This window comes from Styela clava, chromosome 3 (genome assembly GCF_964204865.1).
Source record: "Styela clava chromosome 3, kaStyClav1.hap1.2, whole genome shotgun sequence".
NCBI lineage: Eukaryota > Metazoa > Chordata > Ascidiacea > Stolidobranchia > Styelidae > Styela > Styela clava.
In genome coordinates this window covers 14,177,069-14,192,804 of record NC_135252.1, presented here as the reverse complement: position 1 = coordinate 14,192,804, position 15,736 = coordinate 14,177,069, and the positions used below count along the sequence as shown (strand labels likewise).

The 15,736-nt window shown below is 30.8% G+C and overlaps 2 protein-coding genes across 2 annotated transcripts; both read right to left on the bottom strand.

Moving 5' to 3' along the window:
- Positions 1-383: 383 nt before the first annotated feature.
- LOC120342800 (uncharacterized) lies at positions 384-2,236 on the bottom strand. The gene is made up of 4 exons (XM_039411780.2): positions 2,118-2,236; positions 1,814-2,027; positions 1,586-1,731; positions 384-1,504 (listed from the first exon to the last, which is right to left on the bottom strand). Exons 1-4 carry the CDS (start codon positions 2,123-2,125, stop codon positions 730-732), a joined length of 1,143 nt encoding a protein of 380 aa, XP_039267714.2. The 5' UTR covers positions 2,126-2,236; the 3' UTR covers positions 384-729.
- A 4,527-nt stretch (positions 2,237-6,763) lies between these two features.
- On the bottom strand, positions 6,764-8,303 carry LOC144420845 (uncharacterized). The gene is made up of 4 exons (XM_078110551.1): positions 8,185-8,303; positions 7,881-8,094; positions 7,653-7,798; positions 6,764-7,571 (listed from the first exon to the last, which is right to left on the bottom strand). The coding sequence occupies exons 1-4, from the start codon at positions 8,190-8,192 to the stop codon at positions 6,764-6,766; spliced, it is 1,176 nt and encodes a 391-aa protein (XP_077966677.1). The 5' UTR covers positions 8,193-8,303.
- Positions 8,304-15,736: the final 7,433 nt, after the last annotated feature.

Here is a 15,736-nt window from a genome sequence, read left to right as displayed (position 1 = left end):
TATTGCACACGCATCGTTTTATTGAAGTCGAAGAAAGAAAGACCGGTGAAATCCACAAACCATGACTAACACAAAAAGCGAGGCAGACACTCCAAGTAATAGTATATTAAACTTAGACCTAAAAACTGATTTAATTAAAGCATGTAACTTCAATTTCGACTCAATGTGCGAAAATTATCTCGAATACCCATGGTATTTCAAACGCTGAGGACAACTATCGCTGCAAAATAGTATAACAAGAATCCTAATGTTATGTAACAAAAAAGCCAGCATACAATATAAAAAAAATCATATATTTAACAAAATAATCAACAAACCTAACAAAATCAAACTAGTAAGAAAGATTCAAAAACGATAAAAAAATTGTTTAAATAAAAAAATAAAAACATAAACAGTGAGTTATTCTGAAAAACATTTATAAAATAAATTTCCATTTGAATAAAATAAGGAATGTAGAATAGCAGTGATAGATAACTGTTTTAATTTTGCTGTGATTCGGTAGTTTTGGAATGTCGTTAATAATTTAACAAACGTAAAAAGTATAACGAAATTGTTCCATGTGATATTTTCTCAAAACCTAAAACATTTCGATGTATTTACAACAATTTAACAATTCACATTTCGGCAGAGTGGATTAATATTATTCAATACAAAACTACTTATTGAAAATTGTCTATCGCAGACGAACTTATTGCAACTCGGAAATTGAAAACTTTGATATAATAATATTCACCCTCTATTTCTAATGATGTTAGGACAATCATATTTATTTATCAAACAAGGTTTATCGAAATTGTGTTTCAGCTGTGGTTGTTCTGCCTCTGGTGAAAATGTTGTCTGAGTACTACTTCCGAATCGCATTTTTTGTTTTCCCGGCATTGCGCAATTTAATTTTTGCGTAAAGTCAGTAATTCTATCGGCGTCCAAAGGATCCATCATCAATACGTTAACGTTGAATAGAGATTTTTCTTCATCAATCGATGTGTTTTCATCGTAGTAGGGAATGTCGGCCACTGACTGAAAACCAATCTTTTGGTGAAATCGAACTGCTTGTCTACTGTGACTAATCATAAAAAGCATTGGTGACTTTTTAAAATCTGTCAATCTCTTTGAAGATTTTTTTAATTGGATTTCAGTATTTTCGCTTTCTACTGTGGTGTTGTTGACGGAAACACTCTGAATTGGTGGTGAACGATGTGATAGTATCGACAGACTATGAAAAAATGCCGTCAGAGTTTTGAAATTAATTTGATTTTTGTAATACCCAAGTAATTTTTGGGCAGTTTTTCGAATATTTATTTTGGATTGATTTTCCATTTTCTTCGCTTCGGTCATCTTGATTTTTCGAAAATTATTTATTATTTTCAAACATTCATTGTAACTCATACTCCCACATCCTCTTCCTGCATACTTGGGATCAACAGCACAGAATATTCCATTCCATAACGGTACTTTAGTTGAACAAACATGTTTTGATATATTTTCATAATCCCATTCTTCATATCTGAACAAAAACATGATATTTTTATTTGCTTCTAAATTGGACAATGACAATCGTAAACGTATGTAAAATTTTAAAACTTACGTCTCCATTCTTTCAAATGCTTCCAGGTCGATTTCTTTCAATTTATATTTTTCATATGCTTCGTAAAAATCGTCAGCTTTTTCACATTCCCATCCTCCATGATCTTGAGATGGAGGAACAACCATAGCTCCTCCTATAACTGTGTTCTGTATTTGATGATAAGAAAAACATTTAATAGGTATAATATTATTGTGAATTACATATACTTGTAATCATTCGTAAACTTACATTGTCAGATAATCTTCCAACTAAAAGTATTGAGTTTCCATTACGTATAGTGACGTCATATATTGCTTCTAAATATCTTCTTAAAAATTCTGGTCTTCTTTGTTCATTAGGTATTAAGTATTTATACAGAGAATAATGATGAAAAGCTCGAACAAGGCATTCCCTGACTTCTGTCCAATCTTGTTCTCCGCGTGATAGTTCAACTCTAACTTTACTGAAATAAATGAAAGAGAAGTAAAATAACATGAACAATATACATTTATTTGACATCAGCATTCCTATGGTAGACAAATATGGTTCTTACCTGCACATGTTAACTTTCGTTTGAGACTGTTTATATCTTTCAGCTTTTTAGCAACTTGTACGGAGATTTGCAAAACACGTTGATATTTACAAAATTCGATTGTATTGATAGTTTCGAGAGCGCTCGATACTGAATAAAAGTGCTTAAGTCCGCAGCTTTTATATCACGATATCATGACGCATTTTTTCTTCTCCAAAACGAAATGTCTCGACAGACGTAAGTCGCGTTTTTAAGTACGAGAGCGTGAAATTTTCTTCAATTACTGTTACCGTTGAATTCTATTTAAATATTAGTAAACTTTAAAATCTAAAAATATATTTCTAACGTTTTTGTATATTAAAGTACGTTATGTTAGGTAATTCTAACTATCAACCATTATGAAAAAATACTTGTTTTTAAATAAATTGTATTCTACCTCCTTAAACAGAAAATTGTACCCACAAAATGTGTCATAATCTAATTCTACCACATGGAGTTATAAAAACGTCTGAACAAAATAAAGAAATAAACAAATAGTGTTGCTGGGATATCATTTGTTGTCTTAATGCATTCTCCTATACCCACGAAGAGCAGGAATCAAGAAGCTGGATCAGTTCTACTTTTTTAAACGAATGCATTTCTCGTGGCGCTCTTTAATAAAATAACTTTACTATATGTTACTATCAATTACGTTTTAATTTTATTTTAATATGAAGATTTCATCATGTCGTTCGCATTATCACATTCTTATATGTAAATATCTATGTTGGATGGGTCATGAGAAAGTTGTCGCTGTTGGTTGTAATTATGCACCATTTAGCTAAACTACCACTCAAAAGTAGTTTAAACGCTACGATTTCAAGTGTTACTGTTCGAAATTACGCAAATTATTGTTTGACGACATCATTCCAACATTAGGTATGGATTAGGTAGTATTTTCAACAACGTTCGTATTGTTGAACTAAAGGATATCTGTTGGACTTTTTAATTTTTAACAAAAGCTTGTAATGATAGTGAATTGATTAATGCTCATCATCAATTCAATGGATGGTTTAAAACATAATTCAATTTGGTTAGTTAAAGTCAAGTTTAGATACATATTTAATACACGTCTTTATTAAAAATGAATGGACTTTTTTTAATTTAACATCCCAAAACATGCTGTGAACGTATATTTTTATTCTACTAAACTCGATTTAACGGCATTGTTTCATAATATATTTTAAACAAAAATGATGTCATATGTTAAAGAAATTACTTTAATTTCTAGTCATTAAATTACTTCGCGATAATGACTAAATTGTGTGAAGTAATTGAGAAACGGAGAGCAAAATTTCTCATTATTCAATCACATGTTTCCGGAAAAGTAAGAATTTATGCTTCACAGAGTAACGTAATGCATCCTGGTTTTCATTTATATATCTAGAATTACAAAGAAGTAATATACAAATTTAATTCTCTGACTGAAGAGTATTTTTTATAAAACTTGCTCAAAGCAAAGTTCCAGGCAATCATCAAAAAAAAGTTGCAATCGACCAACAACAACATAAGATCATCCTTTCAAAACAGTCGGCAGTAGATATCAGTTAAAACAGGACACTCGGAAAAATTCCATAAAATATGGTCAGGGAAGTAGCTGAGAGTAATTGAGATTTATAAGACAAATGTTCTCGGCAAAAAAATTGGCACAAAAGTTTGTTTGACAAACGGAAACTTCAACAGTCTATGAATGATAACTTCGGATTGATCTAGTAGAATTACAGAAAACAATTGGGCGGAGATGGAAGAAAGATGCACAAACGAGCAGAAGCCGTTATAATATCGTTGAAATGAACTAAGTGGAGTCATAATTTCTGTATGTGAAAAATCAATAGCACTGGAACTTTTGTGTAACATTTTTGGCGCTCCAGAAATATGTGTACCAATATGGAGGTACCTAAGTTTGTTCGCCTACTTTACATCAAGTTGTGTAAAGGGACTGAAACCTATGGACAGTGGGCATATTCAGTTGGCTAACACAGACAGTCCCCGAACTCCTAATATAACCAAAATAAGAAAAATCGAAATAAAATTATGGCCCAACCCTAACCTGGTACACATACTAGGGAACACCAAATTTCTTGCTTAAAGATATAGAAGTGAAGTAAAAATCGTGTGTAAATGCTCACTGTATATAAATTAAGTTTTGTAAGCTAAATCACAAAGAGTTGAACGAGTTGAACTTTGACATTTACTATATGAAGAAATGACATTTCAGTTTTTGACATGCTAAAAGTAACAAAATAGTGTCCAAGTATCACAAGCTACAGACTTGGCTTGGAAATGTATTTTCTGGTATTTATCAAAGTCAAGTTGTCAACAGATTGGCGGTTAAGCAATATCTAAGAATACGATACTGCTTTTAAATTTGCAGTCCAAATGCCCCGAGATAAGCTGTAATGTTTACGTTGATGATTGGTTGGAGTAATTTGCTAATATTAAGGTTTTTTAAGGGTTAAATGTTTCATTGCAATTTTTAGAAGCCGGATCATGAAACGAAATACGGCGCAAACTTGTTGATGTTTTCTGAAAAACCAATCTATATTCAGTAACATTGCGTACTGATGTTATTCAAAGTGAAAGCAGATCACATGATATAGTATGTTAAATTCTCCTTGTGGGTTAAAAGTCATTATTATCGTGTCATTATGGTTGGAAATCTTGGTAAATAACCCAAATAAAATTATCACTGATTGCAATGCCGGTAAATAATGATAAACAACTACACTTCGATTATGGCGGGATGAGAAAGCTCACGGTATAACAAACGTTTGTACAGTGTATGATTGGCCTAGTCGTATATAGGGGGGAACTATTCTTAACATAATATCTGTAAATCTTTTTGTCAATTTTTGAACATAACAAATTAAGATATTGAATTTCGTGCGTCCGCAATATCTTTATGGGCATACAGTAGTATAATAATTTGTTTATATGCAATATGATACACCAAGCCTTCCATATAAAACTTCGATAGATATTCGTGTCTTCAAAATTTATGACTACAAGTTTTGATTCTGCTGCGTTCGAACAGTGAATTTTAAATTCTTTTCGCCTGGCAGACTCCACGCATTGAATATTTCAAATAAAATTGACTACGAAAATATTCGGATTTTTTAAAATGTATTTTAATTATTTTCTGTCGATTAAATGTAATAAAGCTAAACACGACATCTTGTTTTCAACTATATAATAAAAGCCACTGGGCATATCTTAGTACAAAAGTTGAACCCAAAAATATTATGGAAAAAACTTCGGTTTCTGATAAGTAAAGCTTATATTTTTATTTAGCTAAATATGTCTTCCTCGAATATACTTGATCAGTAATGAAACTGTCGTTCAACGTAATCTATTTGTACAAGGACTCATGAAACTCTATTGTGCCGAAGATGTAATTTTCAAAACTGCGTTTAAGCAATGTAGTTTCCGGCATTTTGTTTCAATCATTTTATCAACGCTTGAATGTCCAACAATTGTTCATAAAAGAAACAGCAACATATTGCAACATTTCATCGACTCACGATATTTGCAAAATATTTATAAAACTACATATACTATTATACTTATTGGTCATATTGCATGGGCTTATGCTCATATTATATAAAATTGCAATATGTCGAATGGTTAACAGAGTTTCTTCAATTTACTTATTCTAAATTGGTAAACTATTATGCATTACTATATACACTGTAAACACAAGATTTAATGTTATGTGAGAAGAAAAATAATTAATAAATAAATATCCATTACGTAACTTCACTGCAACACACCTTTTTAAAACGCTTAATATTCGTACAATTTTAGGATATTGTTTATTGCGGAATATATTTTATAATCTGCCATTTGAAGTCAATCGATAAGAATGCTGATAAAATCATTTTCAACTTAACTTGTGGTCAAAAACAATCATCCCCTTGTCACGCTATTCCTACGTTAGATGTTTTGATAACCCGAGAACTGATTTTATTCAATTTAAGTTCATTTTTAATGATAAATTTGTAAATTTGTACCTGAAGAAGAGCAAATTTTCATCCACAATTTTTTCAGCGTTAAGTTAGCTTGTTTTGCAACAATGTTATCGCGTGAACTACATTCGGAGTTTTTCAAATCTTGAAACTTTTTGATTATGGCAATAATAATGTCACAGCATGAAATTGGCGACCCCTAATAGAAAGAAGTGCGGTCAGAGCAGATTTTCCAAAAAAGATTACGTATTCAAGCTTAACTTTATTGCACACGCATCGTTTTATTGGAGTCGAAGAAAGAAAGACCAGTGAAATGCACAAACCATGACTAACACAAAAAGCGAGGCAGACACTCCAAGTAATAGTATATTAAACTTAGACCTAAAAACTGATTTAATTAAAGCATGTAACTTCAATTTCGACCCAAATGTGCGAAAATTATCTCGAATACCCATGGTATTTCAAACGCTGAGGACAACTATCGCTGCAAAATAGTATAACAAGAATCCTAATGTTATGTAACAAAAAAGCCAGCATACAATATAAAAAAAATCATATATTTAACAAAATAATCAACAAACCTAACAAAATCAAACTAGTAAGAAAGATTCAAAAACGATAAAAAAATTGTTTAAATAAAAAAATAAAAACATAAACAGTGAGTTATTCTGAAAAACATTTATAAAATAAATTTCCATTTGAATAAAATAAGGAATGTAGAATAGCAGTGATAGATAACTGTTTTAATTTTGCTGTGATTTGGTAGTTTTGGAATGTCGTTAATAATCTGGTGAAAATATGTATCTGAGTACTAATTCCGAATCGCATTTTTTGTTTTCCCGGCATTGCGCAATTTAATTTTTGCGTAAAGTCAGTAATTCTATCGGCGTCCAAAGGATCCATCATCAATACGTTAACGTTGAATAGAGATTTTTCTTCATCAATCGATGTGTTTTCATCGTAGTAGGGAATGTCGGCCACTGACTGAAAACCATTCTTTTGGTGAAATCGAACTGCTTGTCTACTGTGACAAATCATAAAAAGCATTGGTGACTTTTTAAAATCTGTCAATCTCTTTGAAGATTTTTTTAATTGGATTTCAGTATTTTCGCTTTCTACTGTGGTGTTGTTGACGGAAACACTCTGAATTGGTGGTGAACGATGTGATAGTATCGACAGACTATGAAAAAATGCCGTCAGAGTTTTGAAATTAATTTGATTTTTGTAATACCCAAGTAATTTTTGGGCAGTTTTTCGAATATTTATTTTGGATTGATTTTCCATTTTCTTCGCTTCGGTCATCTTGATTTTTCGAAAATTATTTATTATTTTCAAACATTCATTGTAACTCATACTCCCACATCCTCTTCCTGCATACTTGGGATCAACAGCACAGAATATTCCATTCCATAACGGTACTTTAGTTGAACAAACATGTTTTGATATATTTTCATATTCCCATTCTTCATATCTGAACAAAAACATGATATTTTTATTTGCTTCTAAATTGGACAATGACAATCGTAAACGTATGTAAAATTTTAAAACTTACTTCTTCATTCTTTCAAATGCTTCCAGGTCGATTTCTTTCAATTTATATTTTTCATATGCTTCGTAAAAATCGTCAGCTTTTTCACATTCCCATCCTCCATGATCTTGAGATGGAGGAACAACCATAGCTCCTCCTATAACTGTGTTCTGTATTTGATGATAAGAAAAACATTTAATAGGTATAATATTATTGTGAATTACATATACTTGTAATCATTCGTAAACTTACATTGTCAGATAATCTTCCAACTAAAAGTATTGAGTTTCCATTACGTATAGTGACGTCATATATTGCTTCTAAATATCTTCTTAAAAATTCTGGTCTTCTTTGTTCATTAGGTATTAAGTATTTATACAGAGAATAATGATGAAAAGCTCGAACAAGGCATTCCCTGACTTCTGTCCAATCTTGTTCTCCGCGTGATAGTTCAACTCTAACTTTACTGAAATAAATGAAAGAGAAGTAAAATAACATGAACAATATACATTTATTTGACATCAGCATTCCTATGGTAGACAAATATGGTTCTTACCTGCACATGTTAACTTTCGTTTGAGACTGTTTATATCTTTCAGCTTTTTAGCAACTTGTACGGAGATTTGCAAAACACGTTGATATTTACAAAATTCGATTGTATTGATAGTTTCGAGAGCGCTCGATACTGAATAAAAGTGCTTAAGTCCGCAGCTTTTATATCACGATATCATGACGCATTTTTTCTTCTCCAAAACGAAATGTCTCGACAGACGTAAGTCGCGTTTTTAAGTACGAGAGCGTGAAATATTCTTCAATTACTGTTACCGTTGAATTCTATTTAAATATTAGTAAACTTTAAAATCTAAAAATATATTTCTAACGTTTTTGTATATTAAAGTACGTTATGTTAGGTAATTCTAACTATCAACCATTATGAAATACTTGTTTTTAAATAAATTGTATTCTACCTCCTTAAACAGAAAATTGTACCCACAAAATGTGTCATAATCTAATTCTACCACATGGAGTTATAAAAACGTCTGAACAAAATAAAGAAATAAACAAATAGTGTTGCTGGGATATCATTTGTTGTCTTAATGCATTCTCCTATACCCACGAAGAGCAGGAATCAAGAAGCTGGATCAGTTCTACTTTTTTAAACGAATGCATTTCTCGTGGCGCTCTTTAATAAAATAACTTTACTATATGTTACTATCAATTACGTTTTAATTTTATTTTAATATGAAGATTTCATCATGTCGTTCGCATTATCACATTCTTATATGTAAATATCTATGTTGGATGGGTCATGAGAAAGTTGTCGCTGTTGGTTGTAATTATGCACCATTTAGCTAAACTACCACTCAAAAGTAGTTTAAACGCTACGATTTCAAGTGTTACTGTTCGAAATTACGCAAATTATTGTTTGACGACATCATTCCAACATTAGGTATGGATTAGGTAGTACTTTCAACAACGTTCGTATTGTTGAACTAAAGGATATCTGTTGGACTTTTTAATTTTTAACAAAAGCTTGTAATGATAGTGAATTGATTAATGCTCATCATCAATTCAATGGATGGTTTAAAACATAATTCAATTTGGTTAGTTAAAGTCAAGTTTAGATACATATTTAATACACGTCTTTATTAAAAATGAATGGACTTTTTTTAATTTAACATCCCAAAACATGCTGTGAACGTATATTTTTATTCTACTAAACTCGATTTAACGGCATTGTTTCATAATATATTTTAAACAAAAATGATGTCATATGTTAAAGAAATTACTTTAATTTCTAGTCATTAAATTACTTCGCGATAATGACTAAATTGTGTGAAGTAATTGAGAAACGGAGAGCAAAATTTCTCATTATTCAATCACATGTTTCCGGAAAAGTAAGAATTTATGCTTCACAGAGTAACGTAATGCATCCTGGTTTTCATTTATATATCTAGAATTACGAAGAAGTAATATACAAATTTAATTCTCTGACTGAAGAGTATTTTTTATAAAACTTGCTCAAGGCAAAGTTCCAGGCAATCATCAAAAAAAAGTTGCAATCGACCAACAACAACATAAGATCATCCTTTCAAAACAGTCGGCAGTAGATATCAGTTAAAACAGGACACTCGGAAAAATTCCATAAAATATGGTCAGGGAAGTAACTGAGAGTAATTGAGATTTATAAGACAAATGTTCTCGGCAAAAAAATTGGCACAAAAGTTTGTTTGACAAACGGAAACTTCAACAGTCTATGAATGATAACTTCGGATTGATCTAGTAGAATTACAGAAAACAATTGGGCGGAGATGGAAGAAAGATGCACAAACGAGCAGAAGCCGTTATAATATCGTTGAAATGAACTAAGTGGAGTCATATTTTCCGTATGTGAAAAATCAATAGCACTGGAACTTTTGTGTAACATTTTTGGCACTCCAGAAATATGTGTACCAATATGGAGGTACCTAAGTTTGTTCGCCTACTTTACATCAAGTTGTGTAAAGGGACTGAAACCTATGGACAGTGGGCATATTCAGTTGGCTAACACAGACAGCCCCCGAACTCCTAATATAACCAAAATAAGGGAAATCGAAATAAAATTATGGCCCAACCCTAACCTGGTACACATACTAGGGAACACCAAATTTCTTGCTTAAAGATATAGAAGTGGAGTAAAATGCCTGTGTAAATGCTCACTGTATATAAATGAGGTTTTGTAAGCTAAATCACAAAGAGTTGAACGAGTTGAACTTTGACATTTACTATATGAAGAAATGACATTTCAGTTTTTGACATGCTAAAAGTAACAAAATAGTGTCCAAGTATCACAAGCTACAGACTTGGCTTAGAAATGTATTTTCTGGTATTTATCAAAGTCAAGTTGTCAACAGATTGGCGGTTAAGCAATATCTAAGAATACGATACTGCTTTTAAATTTGCAGTCCAAATGCCCCGAATGATAAGCTGTAATGTTTACGTTGATGATTGGTTGGAGTAATTTGCTAATATTAAGGTTTTTTGAGGGTTAAAACTTTCGTTGCAATTTTTATAAGCCGGATCATGAAACGAAATATGGCGCAAACTTGTTGATGTTTTTTGAAAAACCAATCTATATTCAGTAACATTGCGTACTGATATTATTCAAAGTGAAAGCAGATCACATGTTAGACTGTCAGAGTATTTTAAATTCTCCCTGTGGGTGAAAAGTCATTATTATCGTGTCATTATGGTTGGAAATCTTGGTTAATAACCCAAATAAAATTATCACTGACTGCAATGCCGGTAAATAATGACAAACAACTACACTTCGATTATGGCTGGATGAGAAAGCTCACGGTATTACAAACGTTTGTACAGTGTATGATTGGCCTAGTCGTATATATATAGGGGGAAACTATTCTTAACATAATATCTGTAAATCTTTTCCTCAATTTTTGAACACAACAAATTAAGATATTGAATTTCGTGCGCCCGCAATATCTTTATGGGCATACAGTAGTATAATAATTTGTTTATATGCAATATGATACACCAAGCCTTCCATATAAAACTTCGATAGATATTCGTGTCTTCAAAATTTATGACTACGAGTTTTGATTCTGCCGCGTTCGAACAGTGAATTTTAAATTCTTTTTTGTCTGGCAGACTCCACGCATTGAATATTTCAAATAAAATTGACAACGAAAATATTCGGATTTTTTAAAATGTATTTTAATTATTTTCTGTCGATTAAATGTAATAAAGCTAAACATGACATCTTGTTTTCAACTATATAATAAGAGCCACTGGGCATATCTTAGTACAAAAGTTGAACCCAAAAATATTATGGAAAAAACTTCGGTTTCTGATAAGTAAAGCTTATATTTTTATTTAACTAAATATGACTTCCTCGAATATACTTGATCAGTAATGAAACTGTTGTTCAACGTAATCTATTTGTACAAGGACTCATGAAACTCTATTGTACAGAAGATGTAATTTTCAAAACTGCGTTTAAGCAATGTAGTTTCCGGCATTTTGTTTCAATCATTTTATCAACGCTTGAATGTCCAACAATTGTTCATAAAAGAAACAGCAACATATTGCAACATTTCATCGACTCATGATATTTGCAAAATATTTATAAAACTACATATACTATTATACTTATTGGTCATATTGCGTAGGCTTATGCTCATATTATATAAAATTGCAATATGTCAAATGGTTAACAGAGTTTCTTCAATTTACTTATTCTAAATTGGTAAACTATTATGCATTACTATATACACTGTAAACACAAGATTTAATGTTATGTGAGAAGAAAAATATTTAATAAATAAATATTCATTAGGTAACTTCACTGCAACACACCTTTTTAAAACGCTTAATATTCGTACAATTTTAGGATATTGTTTATTGCGGAATATATTTTATAATATGCAATTTGAAGTCAATCGATAAGAATGCTGATAAAATCATTTTCAACTTAACTTGTGGTCAAAAACAATCATCCCCTTGTCACGCTATTCCTACGTTAGATGTTTTGATAACCCGAGAACTGATTTTATTCAATTTATATTCATTTTTAATGATACTTGAACCTATGTAAGAATAAACCTATATCAGGGAGTCAGGGAGTTCTTTATTTATGATTTTTAGATGCTGACACGCATGCTTTATATTTTTAAATTTAGTTAGAGTCGAGACAAATATAAAAATATCTGAATAAATCAGAATTTGTACATCGCAAAAGTGTATTTTAATTACGTACAAATAATTCATAAAAAATATTTTTGTATGACTTCTAAAAATTCACTTCATAAGCAATAATTGACGTTTGAATTCCTTTTACGTTTAAATTTATAACTTCAGTGTATAACATTTGTAGGACATAACCATGAAACGTAACTGTAACAAAAATGACGTAGAAATGTTGAAACCGTGATAGTTTTATTATCAAATTATTATTTATTTACGAAAAATACGATGTTTGTGCTAACAATAATACCAATTTTATTTTAAGAAGTTAACTATTTTTAGTTTTTGCGTCATCAATACTTCATACCATTTATTCGAAAAAATACGCATATGCAAAGTAAAATAACGAGGAAATACCATACCACGTTGCTAGAGTTTATCCGTGCTAGTATTTTCTTCAAAGACCATTGGTGAAGGGGTCAAAACATTTGCCTATTTATTAGTTACGAACAAAACAAAATAAAAGTAGAAGATAGAAATATTATGACACGGCATGTATTTTGAGAAGTATTTTATATTTGTTTGATATGATTTTAGAACTTTGTTCAATTTTAGAGAATGGAGTTTAGAGCTTAGTACCATTCATTATATTATGTCTTTTTATGTTAATTATTTCAAAAATTCAAAATGAAATAGTATTGGTAAAAGACATCATCATCATAATCCGAGGAAAAGTCGAGTGCAGCCCAGCTGTAATTTAAGTAAAGACAATTGAATGGCTCAGCTTCGGTGACTATAGATACAAAGCAATGTTGTTAGGGCAGCGTTTATTTTTTAGCTTCTGATTGTCATAAAGTATCGATAATTATTTCGTCTATTCTGGATATCATGAATGAAAATTCAAAATCAAATTTGTATTTGCAAAACGTTTTACTTTAGTCCTGCTATAACCAAAACCCAGACCAATAACCAATGACCCCAAAATTCAAGGCTGAAAAATAACTATAAGTTTACATTAACACAGTTTTGAATTGTAAATTATGGTTTTGTACAAATAGCAATACGGATATAACATTTCACCCTTTTTTGGAAAAAGGAAAAAATTGAACCGTTACCGTTATACGTTCAATCTGTTCACCAATTACATCACTGTTACAGATATCTAAAATTGTTATTAGTGTTATGATCAATTTTTAACTTTATTATTACTTTATTAACTTCAATGAAGTTTAAACTTACTATGCACGTACATGTATTGATAGGCGATGGATGTAAGGGCGCTTGGAAAGTACCATTTCAAATAAATAATCCAATTAAATTCTAATTAATAAAGCAATATTGAAACTGTTAATAATCGTGGTTATATCAGACACGAAACAAGTCGTTTTCAATACCTAATTAACTTTACAAGTAAAGTACTATGCAAAAGAAGTCCGCATAGTATGGAAGAAGTGATCGTTTTTCCCTGCGGTACTGAGTTTAGCGTTACGGATTAGCTTCCATGAGATTACGTTTTTGTTGCAAGTTCTGTCACCTGCAATCACTTGATTTCTGCAATCGGTGCCTTTTGATAAATGACACGTTTTATGGCAGACATTCAAATCCGGATGTCGCAAACGTGAAACTGCGTACTAATTTATAAAACATGCCGGAAGTATATGATCGAAATTGAAACTAAACAAATGCAAAATACATGTCATAATGACAAATCTATGACAGAACAATATATTTCTCTCATTTCACTCTCGTTCAAGATTCTAAACTAGTTTGAAAGCAAGCATGTCAAAATGAGTTTTACCATTTCAATAAAACTGATATCGAATTCAGAAGCTTGAATAAAATACATTTCGTTTCTGCAACTGAAATATAAAGGCGTAAGCATGATATTGCGACATGACAACATTTGAGTGAAATTTTATTTATCACAACAAGCCATGCACAAATTATCTGAGAAATTTTTTGAGACTATACCGCATTTCTTTCACTGTAAGTAGTACAATCTAAAAATTCCTGTTGCTGATATTTTTTAACATATAATTTGTAATTCCATAATTACACAAATACAAACAAGATACAGGAGAACGAAATTCCCACAATAATAGAAATTAATAAATTGTATTCAACTTCAGCGTTTCTATTTTTATTACATTTTTCATATATATATATATATATATGTGTGGTAAAAGTATTGTCACTTTAAAACAAACGTTTAGTTCACAGAAGAGTGGTGGTTTGTGCTCTCGTGCAGCTAAAATCTCATAATTCCTATTAGGTCGTGTTATCTTGTAGTTTTTAAATGCAATGATGACAATTTATTTTTATATCTGCCATTTTTTAAGCAGATACCTTCAAGTACATTAGGTAATCGTCAAATACCAATGTGACGGCGTCTGAAAGTGGATGGTTCTGAAAAAATTCTTTGTTATAAATAATTCTAATTACATCAACCACCCATATATAAAAGTTGCCGCTATGTAATTTTTCCATTCCATGCAGCTGCGTCATTTTAATGACACTTATGGTAAGTAGTTTATACCGGTATTAGTTGAAGTGGGTGTGCATCATTGTTACTTTACATTGGTAAAATTAGTAGTAATTGCTACAGTTTGTTAAGTTTGAGATTCATCTGATAAATACTGGAAACTTAAAATCAAATATGCAATTTACACGCGGGTTTTGTTGTTGTTTTGTTGGTAAACCATATTTCTTTTGGTAGTTGATCAATTGAACTATTATGATTATATAATGATTGCAAATGCGTCTGTACGTGGTCATTCATTTCATTGCAAATTTGTTTTAAGAATAGGAAAAATTATAATTTTCCTATCTCTATCTTCAAAATAAACGAGTACATACTACATGAAGAAATTATCATTTTAGTATTGTTAGTATATAATAAAACAGTATGATGTTGGATTAATTCTTAACTTATGTTTATTGCAATTTGATAAATTCCATACACAAGGTTCAATCATACGTAATGTCATTTTTAAAAATAATTTAAACTAGACAAAATATTATCCATCGAGTTCATAGTATAGTGCAATATTTATATAATCACTACTTTTGATTTTATCGAAAATATAATTGAAGATAAGGATGCAGTGGCTGTAGATAAGGATGCGGCAAGAACAGATAAAAGATTTAATTTGAAACTAGAAATAAAAGACTTTCAGTTTCACTCATGGACTATATAAATCAATTTGAAAAAAAAACGATTAGAAAACATAAGAAGCTTTGCCTAAAATAATAATTGAGGAAATGCATTGTATACCTATACTATACATGATGTCACCAACATATGCACTTTCTACAAAAAAACAACGTTTCATCTTCTACTACCAACTTTGCACAAATTGATTTTAACCGGAAACATTTGAAGTCTATATCATGGTTTTGCCAATTTCACGCAAACCTAAAATATC